Source organism: Trematomus bernacchii, unplaced genomic scaffold (genome assembly GCF_902827165.1).
Source record: "Trematomus bernacchii unplaced genomic scaffold, fTreBer1.1, whole genome shotgun sequence".
Classification (NCBI taxonomy): domain Eukaryota; kingdom Metazoa; phylum Chordata; class Actinopteri; order Perciformes; family Nototheniidae; genus Trematomus; species Trematomus bernacchii.
In genome coordinates, this window is record NW_022987647.1 from 223421 (window position 1) to 241624 (window position 18204).

At 38.9% G+C, this 18204-nt stretch overlaps 1 protein-coding gene across 1 annotated transcript in view; it reads left to right on the forward strand.

Annotated features, from left to right (window-relative positions):
* LOC117485549 (aarF domain-containing protein kinase 1-like) overlaps window positions 1-18204 on the forward strand; it is a 72573-nt gene that overhangs the window by 9056 nt on the left and 45313 nt on the right. The window contains exons 2-3 of the mRNA XM_034134130.1: window positions 5901-6040; window positions 17579-17662. Of these exons, the coding sequence (XP_033990021.1) occupies window positions 5909-6040; window positions 17579-17662 (216 nt within the window). The 5' untranslated portion in view covers window positions 5901-5908. The remainder of the gene's footprint in view (window positions 1-5900; window positions 6041-17578; window positions 17663-18204) is intronic.

Here is an 18204-nt window from a genome sequence, read left to right on the forward strand (position 1 = left end):
CACAAGCCGCAACCAAAGACATTGGCATCATACTTGAGGGACAAGAGGTTGTGAATAAGTTGGCGTCTGTTGCAAATGCTGTCGCCATTCTCCTGGGCTTCCTTTATGCTCTCAATCTGGAATATCCCAAGACATTAAAATTGACATTTGAATATATCCAGAAAGTCTTCATGGAGCTGGACCCGAAAGGCATGGCCACCAAGGTCAAGAAGCTCTATGACCAGCTCTACAATAGAGCTTAGTTCAGGTTTCCTACACGTCCAAGTTTTCCAGTCATGGAAAATGATAACAAGTCACAGAAAACGTATGTGACTGTCCTGGAGAATGAAAAGGTTACACACCTGTGTGTAACTAGTTATGGTTCGTCATTCTGAAGTAGAACTGTTAGAAAATATAAAAACTGTCCTAGCAATTACCCTGTGGCACTGATGGGCTCTGCTCTGGCTGGTCGAGTACGCAACTGTTTTGCGTACGCATTTGATTTCAAAGGTCAATAATATGTTAGGCTGCCAGCTCTTCAAAGTTCCAAATCTGACCCTTGAGAACTAAGCTTACTGGCTAACTTAAGACTTGACTCACTTTTACACGATTTTTCAAAATGTGTAGAATGTCTTCATGTCTGGTCAGCTCAATGTTAACCTCACTTGAGGATTTTACATTTCAGCACGTTTGGGATTCCAAAGTTAATGTTATTGGAGTTGTACAATGTTAAGATAAATCAGGGTTAGGCTGTGATTTAAAGCACGCAAAACATAACTAATTTAAGGAAAAGGGCTTAAAAATACAGCTAAATTGTTTTACCCTTAAAGGTAATATTTATTAAAATGATAATTTAGGTATTTTTCTCACTGTAAACTGGTGGTCATATTTTTGCTTGCTTATATCACAGCATAAGTCTGAAAGATGTTTCATTTTCAAAAGGAACGGTCACTTTATAGTATGAACGTTTTTCATTTGTTTTCTTAAATGTTTTGATATGTGGGGCTGACAATCAGACCATTGAAACTTGACTGTTTTCTGGCAAGAATTATTTTTCATTTTTATCCCTTTAGGCATACAACCGAGGGGTGGTTTTTCTATGTATTATTTTAAATTGTTACATTTTATTTGAACAATGCAGATGCCCTGTAAATATGGTTGTTTTATAAGTAATAAACCCGTTATTAAATATCACAATGTGTAATGAGAATTATTGATGTAATCTATATTTTTTGGATTAGATTAAACATTCAGTTTATGTTCCTTAAATGAGAAAAATATAGTTTAACAAAATGTATACATTTTTGATTGGATAAAACAAATAATATTTAGTTAATTTTAACGAGAAAAAACTGTTTGATAAAATCTATATTTTTTTGTTTGGATTAAATATAGAATTTAAATTAATTGACTTCCTTCAACAAGACAAATATACTTTGTGCCAAGTCTTATATAATAGTTTCCATGGACATAAGAAATATTGTTTGAGGCAAGTTATTTATTTTTCATTGGCTCAAGCTATAGAGTATAGATGTGAACCATTACCCTACATTTTTTTAATTGGTTGAACGAAATACTTTTACCAGTGTAGTTTCTAGGCCAACAGGGCTTGCTTATGAAAGTTTGATAACTTTAAAGGTAATGTCTCAATATTGTGATTACATTTAAGAAGAAATGTATCTCCACCCATCAAATTAAATGCATATTTAGGGAAGGTATTCCAAATGTTGACTTTTTCGCTAATCAAGTTAGTTAACTTTGAAAGTATTATTTAAAGTCTCAAAGCTTAGTACCTTTAAACCACCATTTATTTTACTATTGCATTAGATATATTTCCTTAAGTAATGACACTTATTCCTCCATATGAAATTAAATAGGATCTTATCAAAGTTTTTGTATATTTTAGTAGGCATTTCTAGTGATAAGGACACATAGACCGATCCGGAGATCACCTTAGCTTTGGATAACAGCACTCTACCATTTAATGACAGATCCCTCATCAACCACATATTATGGCTTTTGGTTAATTTAAATTATCTATCCGTGGTCTCGTTACCTTGAAACTGACTATTTTAAATGTGTGTGTGTAATAGGAAGAAATACGAAGGGGCTCAGTCTCAGCAGACATCTTTGTCTTATCCCACTACCAATATCAAATCTAGGAGTTGTACCATGTGCCAACTTAAAGGACACCTATCATGCTATATTTAAATGATATATTGTAGGGCCATACCTATATAAGGTATATTTATATGTTTCTGTTTTCAAAATACCAAACAGATGCATTTTAAGCCATGCCTCATTTCGCTCCATTTGCTCTTTCCAGCACTGTTTTTGCAGGGGGCTGATTCTGTGAGCTGCAGCTGACCATGCCCCCTGCAGGAGAGGATAGCGTGCTCTGAACAGCTGCTGGGCTGTCAGAAGAGGGGGGAGATCTCCGTCCTCCGTGTTTTATTATATTATTATATAGAGTCGTTATTCATTTGTTTTAAAGCTCAATAAATAACAAAGAAGACCTTTGACCGGCACTTTTCTAAATTTGTCCGGAAGATTTAAACTTTAACGGACATCTTGACCGGCGAAAGAAAACCTAACTGAAACTCTGCTGCACGGTCCCCTTGTTCCTTGGAAGAGGCGGAGAGGTGGGTGTTTGTCATCTGCTGGTGGACTAACCGGAGAGAATTACAGTGCTTGCCTCGACGGGGAGGGATTGCATTGAATTAAAGCAGCGGGAGCAAACGCTTGCCTCGGGGAGGGAGAAAAAAAGCCACAGCGGAGAATAAACAGAAGGGTAACCATGGTAACAATGCGCGGGAAGTCTTCTTCGCTGCTTTTGTGGCAGACTACAGCGCCACTTACAGGCCTGGCATATGTACTACAGCGTCTCCAGCGCTTTCGAGCGGCAATGCCCGGCCGTGGCCCAACCCCACATTCCCCTGATAGGTGGAGAGTTGGCCCAATAGCCGTAGCTCCACTTTCCTGACGTCAGGACAGTGTTCAAATCTGGATCAGTTTTTATCAGATCTGTTGCAGCCCCTTTTTTAGAGATTTGGGTATGGAGGAAAATAGAGAGGGTTGTGTTTTCTGACACTTGGTGAGTTCCCTGGAACACCGGGGACACATATTCATGTATAAAAGACGTACAAAAGTGCATTTTGCATGATAGGTCCCCTTTAACTAAGCTGTTGCAGCCTTTATATAAAGTTTGAACAGCTTTCCAAAAGTGATTCCCAAATCCAAAGGATTTAATTACTTTAAACATGAATTTGTGACTTATTGTTTCAAATGCTTTATAAAAGTCTACGAATAGAATAAAGCTTTCGTCCAATATATATTCAGTTTAATCGATCATATCCAGAATTAATCAGATGTTATTACTTGTATTTATTCTTGTCATGAATCCAGATTGTTCTTCATCAATAATATTATTTTTCAAACTTTTAGCAAAGACTAATGCAAACATGTTGGCATCATCATTCAAAAGACTAATTGGTATCCAATGTTCAATACTCATCTTATCTTCTTTTGGTTTAGGTATCATTTTAATAAGACCTTGTCAAAGAGTTTGCAGTAATTCTTCTTTTCCTATGGCTTCTTCATACATGGCCACAAAAAATGGGGCTAATGCCTACTAAAGGCTTTATAGAATTCACTTTTCAACCCTTCATTCCCTGAAGATGTATTATCTTTAAGAGAGCCAATACATGTCTGCAATTAGATTTTCTTGTCAGATTCTAATTTAAAACTATTATCAGTGCCTTTAACCTGTTTTTCAGGTTTCAGGCTCGAAAATGACATGCCCAGAACAAATGACTATATCTTCACTTCTAAAAGGGGTAAATTAATAATCTTTTTTCTCAAAGCAATGATACACCTGTGAGTTGGATGCAGGACAGTCAGAATCAATATAGATGTTTGTATTTGAAAGTAAATTCAGATTGAACATAGTAAAACAATTTAAATTATAGTTTCCGTCCAAAAAAACCCCATTACTTATAGTGAAAACCATCCTTGAATGATGGGATAGTAGACTAAAAGCTTTAGGAATCCAAACTATAACATATAATAAGTACACTGAAAGAAACGACTTGTAGGATTTACTTAATTAAATCCTAGTAAGTAAGTGCATATATTCATGTTCAGGTTGATATTAGTATTTAGTGTCTGTACGGTGACATGTCTCCATGCTTTAATGTTCAAAAAGCTATTTTTTTCACCCTCAGTCTTTAAACCAGAGACCAATCTGCTCTGATTGGTTTGCTGACCAGCTCTGTTGTAATTGGTCAACCGCCTAGAGATGTCGGAAATGTCCCACCGCTAAGCTTATCACATACAATAGCCGCGTTCACACCAAGTACTTTGCCGTACTCAGTGCCGGCACATTCCCTGAGGGAAGATTACGCAAATGAGCCGCTGATGTCACTTCGTCTTCTTCTGCTTTGGGTTTACTGGCAGGCCGCAAACAACTTCACAGCGTATACTGCCACCCGGAGTCCCCGGCCGGAAGTCCCCGGAGTTGGGGACTGGCTTCAGTAGAAGCTGCTGGGACTCCCAGCAGCTTCTACTGAAGCCTTCCGAGTAAATCGCCAGAACGCCGACACCTCCTCATCTCCACCGCTCCCATGTTTTCTTTTGTGTTGCCATAAGTTAGTCTCTCTGCGTTTGTGCGCTGGGCGAATGCTAATGCTAATAATGCTATTGCGAGGATAATAAAATGGCGGCTCTACAAAACATTTCAGAGTTTTACGGGGCGTGGTCTGCAATTCGCCCAGCCAATCAGAACTGGGGCACTTTTTTCCCCCAGGAAAGTACCATCTCTCAGCAGGCACTAAAAATGGGGGTAAAAGTTCCCGGGATTAAGTGCTCTTTTTGGTGTGAACGCGACATAAGGGGTACTAACGGAACTAAACGCGAAAAGTACGGTGAAAAGTACTCCGGTGTGAACGCGCCTAATGTAAACACACCCGCCCCATAAGCATGTATCACATAAATACAGTGATTTGCAACGTTATAGTAAACGGCCTCAATTCAGCATAGCAAAAGTAAAAGACACGTTGTTCATTTTATGCTGGTCTTCTTTTGCTGTGCTGATGTTATTTAAAAGTGATGCTAACAAGATATTTGAACAGGGTTTGGGGCATTTACAAAAGCGCTGGAGATAGGATCAAGTTACGTTAGCTATTTAGACAAACTAAGTTTCTCATCTTTTGCCTAGTTTCAGTCAAAATTGTTGGGCACCAATGTAACGAAAACAGAGACTCTAAGCAGGCTCAACTCAGATAACCGAGAGCCCGAAAGCAGTCGGAGCATATACTGCGTTAGCTTAGCCGATCTCCATCTAGAAAACACGCATTTTAAAAGGTTTTTCGCCTGCCGTCTGTCTGCAGACTTGTCAAAGCATTAATTCATGGTTTTTACTAACCGGTATCAGTATGTTGTTACTTCGGCATCATTTTGAAACGTGTATTACAATTAAATCACGGTCAAATATGTCCATCTTGTTGTAGTTGTAGCCCCCTTTCCAGCGATGCTCTCTCTAGTTTAGCATACTCAGCCCGACTCAGCCTCGTTGTCTCTGGCCCTAGAACCACGATTTTATGAGGCCAGAAAAACTGTGAATTAGGACCCGCCGGCCGGTACTAGGCCAAGTGGAAACGCAACCAAAGACGGGCCGCTGACGTCACAGCCCTCTTAAACCGTGCTCCGCGCTGTAGTGGAGACGCGCCATAAGCTTAAGTTGTTAGCGGCCAAAATTGTAAAGCTTGTAACCATAAAGCCTATGAGCACAACAGTTTGTGGAGGGAACACAGGGATTTTAGCCTTTGCAGACATAAACCTATATAACCCAAAAATCATAAAAGAGCCTCTTTTATAGCTCTTTGACTTTGTGAACTTATTGCGCATGTTTGTTTCTTCCATAGTGACGCTGATGGCTGGTCAACTCTTCAAAGTGTCCGCTCTTGCCACAGCAGTGTTTGCCTCCTCTGGGTTCTACCTGTACGACAGACAGCTGAACCTCGATGATCTGAGTGTGATCCGCTTTGGACGAGCTGCAGCCACAGTGAGTTAATGAGCATTTCTGCCCTTATAGTCTTTATTTAGGGCTAGTGGATTTGGTGCAACATCAGTTTAGATGTTATATGTCTTTGTCTTAATGTGGCCTGCATCACAAAGCAAGATTGTTTGTTAAGCCGTCTTTATTTCAGATTCAAACAGGGTCTCCATAGTAAATTGTGCTGACTGAGTCATCGGGATCATGACAGACAACATTTAAGAGAAGTTGATGATTTAACCTGTTTCACGCCTTCCCCCCGGTACCGGGCGGATAAACGCGTCATTTGCAGGAAACAACGTCTAAGGAATCTTAATATTGAATAAAACTATGAATGTGTTATATCCATGTAACGGGAAGAAACTCAGCTAACTGATCTTTTTAATTTCTTTTTTCAAAAAAAACCCACAATGCTAGCACTCAGCCTCTGAATTAGCCTCGATCGAAAAAACGGGACCGACAAAGGCACATAAACTCACTCAGAACTCCCTTATTACTTATCCTAGATGCACAACTAAACACTATTTTTTGGTGTCCTGGAGACACTGAATCTAACGGTGCCCACCTCAACACTCAGTGATAAACATTCGCGACGCTATCAACGAAAGCGTACATCATCACATGTGGAGCCAAGAAGCTAAACATGTAAATATGGCTCACCTTGGTCAAAAGTGGTCTTCAATGGCATTAAAACGATAAAAAAACGATGCTGCAGTTAATCCATAGGTTCATCCTATGTGTCTGTGCCTTCTTTGAAATTATTTCTGATAATCCATAAGCAATACAACTGCGTTTTAGTTTCCAAACTCCAGAAGGAGACATTCCTCCAGTTTAGTTTCGCTTTCCACACGCGAAGCGGCAACATTTTTTCTTTACAATGTGTGTCTATGTGAGTATCCTCCTTCGATTCTATTGGCTCTAACGGTCACAAGGGTATGTCAACCAACCAGATCGAGCAAGGGGGGCCAGAGATAGGTCAAATCCACCCAAATGACCCCAGATGGCCCAGTTTTTGGCTAAATCTCTCTAAAAAGGTCAAATTTCACTTGTTTTGCATCAATCTTGATACAGGGTACTTATTATATGTTGTACTTTGGATTCCTAAAGCTTTTAGTCTACTAACCCATCATCCAAGGGTAGTTTTCACTATCTGTAAAAAATAATTTTTGGACGGACACTATAATTTACAGTTTTTTACTATGTAAAATCTGAATTTTCTTTAAAATAAAAAACATTTATATTGATTCTGACACTTCTACATCCAACTCACAGGTTTATCATTACTTTGAGAAATGATTATTAATTTAACCCTTTTAGAAGGGAAGATATGGTCATTTGTTCTGGGAATGTCATTTTCGAGCCTGAGACCTGAAAAACAGGCTCAGAGTGGAACAGGTTAATAGATCTACATTTATAATATGTTCCAGATCCACCTCAACTGGCTCCTATTTTTTTGCAGAATACTGACATCTGTATTGTTTCATAGTTTTTTCCTTCACATTTTCTATTATTTTCTAAACCAGACACTGTTATTTAGTCATCAATAAGGCACAATTATCCTTGTTTTTATTTATTTGTTTGATTGTATAATGTCTGACTTTTTTGGAGTCCGTCAGGACAGAGAGTCGGAGCAGCTCATCCGAAACACATTAATACTACCTGCCTGCAAAGCCATTGTAAATGCGATGCTCGGCCCTGACGCGGTTAAAGAAATAGCCAAAGTCCCTCTCTCAGATAACACAATTGCCAGACATATTGATGACATGTCTGCAGACATCGAAAAGGTTGTTTTGGAAAAGATACGCATCAGTGGGATATTTGCATTGCAACTTGATGAGTCTACGAACATTAGTGGACATGCTCAACTCCTGGCCAATGTGCATTTTCTGGATGGAGACACGATCAGAGAAAACTTCCTATTTTGGAAGCCAATGCCAGGAAAAACAACAGGAGAAGACATTTTTCGTGTCGCTTCAGAATATCTTTAACAAGGAGGACTTAAGTGTGAAAACTGCACGAGTGTCTGCACTGATGGAGCAGCAGCCATGGTCGGGTCCACCAAAGGCTTCGGCTTCAGCAGACATGCTGGTAAGGACATGCTCATGTTTTGGATGATGTTGTGCGCATGGTAGTGTTGCACGGTGCACCGATACTAGAAAGGTATTGCGATAAAAACGTAAAAAATGTTACGATTCCTCCATTTCATTAGTACCGGTACATTAAGAATGACATTGTTTTAATAAGAGCCGTATTTCCTGTGTGTGTTCAGCGCGCTGCTTCCACTCCATGCAGCCGTGCCTGCAGTGCCTCCCTGCAGCCGTTGTCTGCTCCTCTAAGAGGCTGTGTTTGTTGTTTGAGATGATGTTGCTATTTTAGTTAATACGGATTGTTGTGTTAACTGTTCCTGTTGGCTCCCAGACCGTAGTCGAGGAAAACAGGGGATGACTCTCTGCAGTCTTCCAGGGCCGAAACAACAAACTTCGGATTCAATAACACACTTTTCAATAAGGCAAACAGGCGAGCTCTTATTTGGGAGGCTGTTGCATTTATTAAGGTCTTTGTTACAGATCTAACTTTGAAGACACTCGACAGACCTATTTTGTTGCTGCTTGCACATGCACGCGCCACACAACTGAATTTCAAAATAATACTTATTTTTGTCCGGTCGGGTCTTGGTAAACCGGAAGCTATGTGGTTCATAAAAACATGTTCTTACTCAATACCAAGACACGATTATTGTTTTTATTTTAAAGCGTATAATGTCTGACTTTTTTTGCCGTCTATGAGGAAAAGAAATGGGGCTCAGTGCCTCAGAATACTGAAATCTGTATTTTTTTTTAATCTTTTTTCCTTCTAATTTGTTATTCTTTTCTAAATAACACATTGTTATGTACTCAACAATAACACACAATTATCCTTGTTTTTATTTATTCGTTTAATTCTACAATCTTCCTCAGGAACTGAATTTCAAAATAAAGTCACCGGAAACAGACGTGGGCCTATAAGGGACATTTCGAGCATCATTGCGATACACACCACACACCCACTGGACTGATTACCCAAGATCCTCAGCTAGAAGCTCGGTGATTGGATTGTTTAGCCGCAATGCACGTTGGGATATGGTGTTAATGCGATATGAAATCCGAAAAACATTTAAAAAAAGAAAATAATACTTTATTCCGTGTGTGCTTGCTTTTCTCTTTGAAAGTCATCACATAACGGCATTGTAATACACAGTTCGGCTGCATTAAATATTACACATCTGCCGTAGTTCTTTATTTATAGAGCCCTGATTAGAAGACTTCTGGACAAACTGGAAGAACTGCCACCGCAACTGAATACGTGACGTGGATCATAAATATATCAGCAATTAAACAACATCTTCAATTTCTCTTCACACAATACGTCTCCTTGCAGTATCAATAGTAATTCGGCTGACTTTTATATTTGATCCAATTGGTAGATAGGCTGTATTTACACCATAACGGTGCACAGCTGATATAAAAGGACTTGTAGTTTTTAAAGATATTACTGATTTTCTTTGAATATAAGAATGTAAATACTGAGTTGAAAGAATAGTCAGGGGTTTTGGGTGATCTATGGAATCACGATTTCAATAGCTTACCATTAAATGACGGATATACCTTTCTGTCTATGATTTTTTACAAATCAGATATTAATGTGTAGAAGTAAAACATGTGAAATAATATAGCAATATCCTGTAAAATTATGTGAAAACATGAATAAAACTACACATCTTCAGATGTTATACATACATAAGTGTCCTACACTAATAATACAAAGTTATTATTAGTATGCTGTGTGTACCTTGTGTGCACTGCCTAGTGGTTAAAGCACGTTATTGAATTATTTTTGTTGAATAATGTTATATTTGATGAAAAAAATATTAAGAGTACATACTTTCATAGGGGGAAAGTAGAAGGTCAATGATAGAAATATAGAATATAAAAAATCAAGAAGATACTGTAAGTGATCTCTACAATATAACAGTTTAGTGCCGGATGTACAAAGATATTAATAGGAGGATGTGCAAAACAGACAAACTAATTAACCTTTATTCAAACATTAAAGAATACTTTAGGTTAAGGTCTTCTTTTAAATAAGAAAAAAGCTTGGGGGTATCTACAGATAAATATTAAGCCTGACAAAGTACTTAACGTCTAATATATTGCTTTCCTGCAATGTTATCTATGTTGAAGCACTTATTTTAACTAATATTATACGTATTAATTATACTCTTATGTATGTAGATAGTATAAGAAATGTGCAGAATATGACAGTTTAATGGTGGAGTTATATACACATATTGATAGATGTCTTGTAATGCACTGTTGAGGAACCTGCGACCCAAGTTTTTCATTCATTGCATAACTACACCGTAGTTGTGTATATGATATGTCAATAAACCTTTGAAAATCTTGAAATCTTGAAAGGGATGTGCAAAATAGCCATTATATACAGTCTTGAATTAACTATTAGTAGAGAATAACGAGTAATGAATATACTTTATAGGGATCTGCAGATAAATGTTTAGTCTTCTCAAGCACCAACTATCAAATATCTCTCCTGATTGTTGGCACTTGACAATCACCTTCCCTGAATTTTACTCGGGTGTAACTAAAGTCTGCTTTAAGGGTTGTTTATATTTCACATCATTAATCATCTGCAAAGTAACTAAAATAAATGTAGTGGAGTAATAATACCAGGTTAACCTCTGAATTGTAGCGGAGTAGAATTACAAAGTAACAATGAGCTGTCATGTGGGTATATATTAATGCTGCCCATTATGGACACAAGCAATTTCCCCCCATTTATTAAACTGTTAAGCCCTGAGCCTGTTTTTCAGGTTTCAGGTTCGAAAATGCTATGCCCAAAACAAATGACTATAACTTAACTTCTAAAAGGGTTATATGAATAATTTCTTTTATCAAAGCAAGGTTACATCTGTGAGTTGGATGTAGAAGTGTCAGAATCAATATAGATGTTTCTGTGTCAGAGTAAATTCAGATGGAACATAGTAAAAAAAGGTAAATTCTTACCTCCGCCTAAAAAGAAAACATTACTTATAGTGAAAACCACCCTTGAATGATGGGATGGTAGACTAAAAGCTTTAGGAATCCAAAGTATAACATATAAGTACCCTGTATCAAGATTGAGGCAAAACAAGAGAAATTTGACCTTTTTAGAGAGATTTAGCAAAAAAAAAGACTGACCTTTGGGCACATTTGGATACCATCAGTGCCATTTGACCTTTTTCAGGTACCATACTGTAAAAATAATTGTATTATCACTATAGGTAATCATTCCATCCAAATACAAGTGTTATTATAAAATTATTTTTTAAATTACATTTCTTTTTTTTAATGTAAATGGTGTGTCTGTGTGTGGACTTTGCAACAGTCCTTACATGTTTATCACCCGACTAACACTTCTAGGAAGGTTTACTTGCACAATAAAAATGAGGAAACATAGGATAAATTTGTCTCCAACAGGAGCAGATTTATTTAAAAAATAACACACTATACAATAAAACTACACTAAAACCGAAATAAAACCACAAGCATTGTTTTTGTAAACACTGGCAAAAAAAACAAAAAAAAGCAAAAATGTACACAAAACCTGAATGTGTTTAGTCAGAGGTGTGCCACGCCTCGAAACAGTTCTTCTTTGAATTGAGGCACAGAGGGACCAGGCACTTAGTGCAGTAGATAGGTGTCTTCACCGTTTTGTTGCCAGCATCAGAGCACCTCCTGCAGTACCTCCTGAGCGTGGTGGCATCTTCCCCATAATACTTGGGAATGCATACGAGTGATAATGGGGGGAGTGGTGGTGGTGCTGCAGGGACTTCACCCCTCATGTCTGCAGCAAGCTGCTCCCTGAAGGACTTCTGGGTGTGTGGCTTCGTCCTGCCGGGGTCACCCCTCATCTTGTGCAGCTCCTTGTGGAGAAGGAAGCTGTTCACCACTGCAATGTAACATTGAGGGACCATGGTTCAGAATCAGAAGATGCAGAGGGAGGCTGAGTTAGTACTGGTGTAGACGTCCGGCGGCGTAGCTTGGATGTTGATGGCTCTGGGGCAACTGTATGCTGATCTGATGCACGTCGTAGCTCGGATGAGGCAGATGTTGATGGCTGTGATCCAGAAGCCATTTGATACTCGTCTTCATCACTGTGAAAACAAATGTGGAAAAAACAAATCGATTACTTCACTGGCTTATTCTTTCAAAAATGTAACTCAAATCAGAAATAATTCCTCCATTTAGCGTGTGTGAAATAACAGTATATACACACACACACAGATATATATATATATATATATATATATATATATATATAGACTGGGTTGATATATACAATACAGCTTTATTTATATACTGCCGTGTTATAGTCACGAAATACAATTAATGTATTGATAGCATCCATTTACATAACTAATAGATACAAACAGAGAGAGTACATACCTTTCCCGAAGTTCATAATCAGGGTCTGATTGTGGCTGAAGTAGATCCTCATCTTCTGACGGAGAGTCAGTGAACACCATTTCCACGGCGTCTTCAAGCTTATACAGCCTCTTTCTGGGTGCCATTATTTGCTCAAATAAGTCCTAAAAGCAAATAAATCCTTGTCCTTGTAATATTATGTTATGTTGCCTGCTGTTGTCTCTGTCGTCTCTGTGTTCTCTGTTCGCTGTGTTCGTCGCTGTGTTCGTCGCTGTGTTGCTGCTGTGGTGCTGCGGTGCTGGTGCTGCTGCGTCATGTGCGTAAAATAGCCGCTGCTGGCATTATTTATACTACGCAGGATCCTATCTCTGGAACCCATTGGTCGATTTGGGTGATTGACACCTTTTCTGAACCGTTAGAGCCAATAGAATCGAGTGGCAGTTAGTAAGTCCCGCTAAACACTTACGTGGAGGAGTAAGAGGTTTGCGTAAACCTCGTGGGAGACAGCATTAGCCCCGGACTGCAAAACCTTATACCTACTCTGCTGCCATGGATGTAATGATGGATTATCAGGAACAATTCTAAAGTGACTAAGAGACATTGGATTAACCTTGAGCAGCGTTTTTATTCCCTTGAACACGACTTTTGATCACAAAACAGCAACGGTAAGACATAATTATTGTTATGGTTTAGAAAACTGTTGTTGTTTTCTTGCTCTGTTCTGGCTGCTAGCTCAGTGAGTTCTTGTTGTGCAGTGATGATACTTATATCAAAATAATCTGTGGAGTATCAGCTTTCAGATGATATGTAGTTTGTGCAGAACATATTACGTTTTAAAGCACCGGAAGTAGCATCAGCCCATTTTCGCTAAGGGCTAATGCTAACGCTTCTTGTGAGACTTGTGTTTTGTTTCGGTAAAAATGGCTCGTAACGTCAGGTAGCTGAGTTTCTTCCCGTTAATTGAGTACGAGACATTCATAGGTTTTTAAATGTTAAGAAGCCCTGAGACATGATATTGATATTGAGTAAGAAAAAAGTTGATTAACGCTGAGAAGTTGAGGTTGGGTTGGCGGAGAGCATTTCTCCGCGATCTCAAGCAGTCTATTACCGACGTTTACGGAGCTCTATGCAAGTCTATGGGACTCCCTGATAGTTGATTATCGACGCTAAAGGGCTTCCCAGTGCATTTGAAAGTAACGCCAAGGGATCCGGACATAACGTCAATATAGGACGAGTTGGGAGTGAGAACCTGTTGGCCAGAAACAGATGTTTGGCATATTTTCTTTGTTGTCAGTGTATTCATGTTTGGGGTTAGGTTTTGTGCTGTGGAAATCCTCAAGATGGAGCGAAGGTGTGCATCAGTGAGACGACTCCTGTGTGGGTGTTTTTTTTCATCTTAACCTGTTAAGCCCGAGAGACCCCGGTACCGGGGCACTGCCGCAACATCTTGCAGGAAACAGTGTCTGAGGGTATGTTCATTTAATAAACTATGAATGTTTTATATCCATGTAACGGGAAGAAACTCATCTAACTGATCTTTTTTTTTTTTTTTTTTCAAAATAAAACCCACAATGCTAACACTGAGCCTCTGAATTAGCAACGAGCGAAAAATGCTAACACCTTACTGCACAGAAAATCACTCACAAAACCTTATTATTTATCTCTTCTCTACATCCATGACATCGTTTCACATCGTGAGGTGACACAGAATCGATGGACACCCACATTATCACTGAATTATACGAATTCACGACGTTATAAGCAAAAACAGACATCAAAACAGGTGACGCTAGGTAGCTAAAAATGCTAATTTTTTTACCGTGGCTCTGTAGTCTCTCCAAAGTGGTCTTCAATGGCATTAAAACGATAAAAACGCTGCTGAAGTTAATCCATAGGTTAATCTAATGTGTCTGTGTCCCTTTGAAATGATTTCTGATAATCCATAAGCATTAAAACTGCTTTTCCGTTTCCAGATGTCAAAGCTAGAGATAGGTTCGCCCTGATGGAAAATTACATGCGCGAAGCCCCCACCTTTTCTCTTCACAACGTGTGTGTGGGGGACTCCCCCTTCGATTCTATTGGCTCTAACGGTCAGAAAGAGGTGTCAAGCATCAAAGTCGACCAAGGGGGGCCAGAGATATGGAAAATCCACCCAAATGACCCCAGAAGTGGTTTCTTTTTGCTAAATCTCTCTAAAAAGGTAAAATGTCACTTGTTTTGCATCAATCTTGATATAGGGTACTTATTATATGTTGTACTTTGGATTCCTAAAGCTTTTAGTCTACCTTACCATCATCCAAGGGTAGTTTTCACTATAAGTACAAAATAATGTTTGGACGGACACTATAATTTACAGTTTTTTACTATGTAAAATATGAATTTTCTTTAAAATAAAAAACATCTATATTGATTCTGACTTTTCTACATCCAACTCACAGGTTTATCATTACTTTGAGAAAAAAGATTATTAATTTAACCCTTTTAGAAGGGAAGATATAGTCATTTGTTCTGGGAATGTCATTTTCGAGCCTGAGACCTGAAAAACAGGCTCAGGGCTTAACAGGTTAATCAAAGAGAAAATCTGCTCACACAGGTATTTGGTTCCAAAAATGCAGAGCATTTGAACAGCATGTAGGCGGAGTTGAGGCATTTTTTCCGGGAGGAAGCTTGGAAACTGCAGCCCCGACAGTCATACTTTGCATTGAGTGTGTCATTACACTGGAGGTTTATCAGCTCCAATTGGAGGTTAACGTCCACTTCAACTGCAAATGGATTGCTGAACAGTTCAAATTTAAATTTCTGAGCTGGTATCTTTCCCTTAACTTTCCAAAAACTGGTAGATTTCCTCATGCAAGTAAAAAAATCTCTTCAGTACTTTCCCTTAACTTAGCCATCTCACCTCTGTGTGATAGGGCACATCGGCATGTTTGGAATCCTCAAGAAAATACTGAAACTGGCGGTGACTTAAGCCTTTACCTCTTATAAAGTTAACTGTAAGTGCTACGGTGCTAAGGACATTCCATTTTAAGAGCTTTACCACAAAGTGTTTCCTGCTGTATCAAAGTCAAAGTCAAGTTTATTGTCAATCTTCCAGTTTTTGTGTACAGACAGAGAGGCAAGGCAAGGCAAGGCAAGTTTATTTATATAGCACATTTCAACACAAGGCAATTCAAAGTGCTTTACAAAAATGAAAGACATTAATAGCATTAAGAAACATATTATAAAATGATATCTAAAAACATTCATTTAAAAGCAAAGATACATGAATTACAGTTACAGTGGAGTGTGAGATACACACATCTGAACGAACCCCCCTTTGGAAAATTATAATCTGACCCCATGGTACCTTTTAGTTTTCGCCGAAACTATTCCTCTTTTTTATTTTTAAATGCACATAGTTGCACATAGTTTACCTTGTCTTTCTAGGAGAGATCGAAATACCGTTTCCCACAATCCCGAATATAAAACAAATGTGTATAAAAATATGTGTGCAGATATGTATATATTGTATTAGGGCTGAACGATTAATCGATTTTAAATCGAAATCGCAATTTGAAATGATGCAATTATCAAATCGCAAAGCCTGCGATATTTTTTTGTTTTTTTGTTTTTAAGTTTAATAAAATAAATAAAGAATGTTTTGTTCTTCTTGTGTGTCAGTCATCCACACCAATCAGAAGTGCTGTGATCCCCATGTACCAGTCATTGTTAACCAATCAGAAGTGGCCCATGATAGTAGGTGATAGACAGATTGATCCAATCACCTGCCAAGTATTTTTGAAATACTTTTCCAAATGGCTTCCAATGGAGCTTTCCTTGATGGTTTGGTGAAACAAACCATCTGAGTCAGGTTAGTAATGCTCCATCACATGTTTCTATTACAGGGTGAATCTTAAACTGAAGCTTGACTTTAAAGCAACCCAACGGAAGTTTCATGTAAGTTTAGTTCTTTCACTCGTAGCTCGGGCTGCGGGGGTGCTAGAGACGGGAGCACGTTGATACGACCTTCCTAGCCGGAGATATGGCCGCATTTTACAATAAACTTCCGTTGGGTCGCTTAAAAACAAATATCGCAAATCGAATCGCAATATCTGTCAGAATTTCTTTTTTTTTGATTATTTCCCCAAATCGTGCAGCCCTATATTGCATGTATATGTTAGGACCTAAATAAAAACACAACAATCAATATATACAAAATAACAGTCACTTCAATATTTGAGAATGTACATTAGTGCAAAAATGCCGTACTCGCCATGAACTGTTATTGCTAAAGTTATTCTCGCCCCCCTCCGCGTGACGTATTGGTTCTTGGTTCTTGGTTTTTGCCGTGTAGCCGAGTGGGGCAGCTAAGAACCGGTTTTTGGTACTTAGAGCCGGATCCGCTGCGGTGGAAACAGGAAGAACCAGAGCTTAATCAGGCTCTAGCCCGGAACCGGCCTTGAAACCGGTTTGGTAGAAAAGTGGCAATAGTGCCGTCTTTTGTTATGTTCTTTGAATTTGGCCACGCCAGTTCCACAAACAAGACAAACGGCTTTCCTGCAAATTCTAGTAAACAGGTGTCTGTCCCTCCCACCTGTCTTGAAAGCCCCTGTTTTCAGAGTCCACTTTTCGTTTGGCCATTTCTTTTTAGGTGACTTCTGACGTCTCATCAGTGTGCAATAAAGCAGTAGGAAGGTGCAGATAACAACGTGTGCGTAGGTTATTAACGTCCGTCCATTTGCGTGATGTGCATCATTGTAAATGTTGCTGCCGCAAGGAATTGTCGGGCGTCAATATCTCCTTTCCTTTCTAGAATGTCTTGGTGCTCTGGCTGATGCAGTACATTCTGGGACTTTGAGTATCAGCGGTGTAAGTCTTATACAGGTGGGCCAGTTATGATAGTTAGGAAATGTTCTCGCAGCCCAGATATAACTGTACAGCGGTCCGGAAGTGGCCCGCGGGCCTTGAGTTTGACATGTCAACAAGAACAACAACAACAACAACGGGAGAGCAGTAAAATCATTTTCTATCATACTGTGGTTTTGAGAAATAAGTATAATTGCTTACTCATTAGGTCTTTCCTTGTCTCTGCTCTCTTTGTCCGCAGACAGCGATCATCAGTTTTGACTATCTGACTGCTTTCAATCATTTGGAATATGGCACAGAGGAATACTGGGCTCTCAGGTCTAAGGTAGGTAAACACTTGCCATTTGTTTGACAAAACTGTGGAGGGCTCACTGGAGATTCTTTTTCTTGTTTATTTCTATGAAATATTGCAGAATGTCTTATTGTTTAGACCACTTTCTATTTAACAAGCTTTGTCAACTCATGAAAAACAATGGTTTACCTATAGCTGCTTCACAATGAAAAGAAAATGCCCTGCTGGTTCTCTGATGGAAAAATGTTTAAGTGAAAGAGCAGCATTAGCAGTCGTTAATGTCGTTGAGATATAAAGATAAACTATGTTAGGGAGTTAGTTATGTAATAAGATTGTGTGTGTGTGTGTGTGTGTGTGGTGTGTGTGTGTGTGTGTGTGTGTGTGTGTGTGTGTGCTGTGTGTGTGTGGTGTGTGTGTGTGTGTGTGTGTGGTGTGTGTGTGTGTGTGTGTGTGTGTGTGTGTGTGTGTGTGTGTGTGTGTGTGTGTGTGTGTGTGTGTGTGTGTGTGTGTGTGTGTGTGTGTGTGTGTGTGTGTGTGTGTGTGTGTGTGTGTGTGTGTGTGTGTGTGTGTGTGTG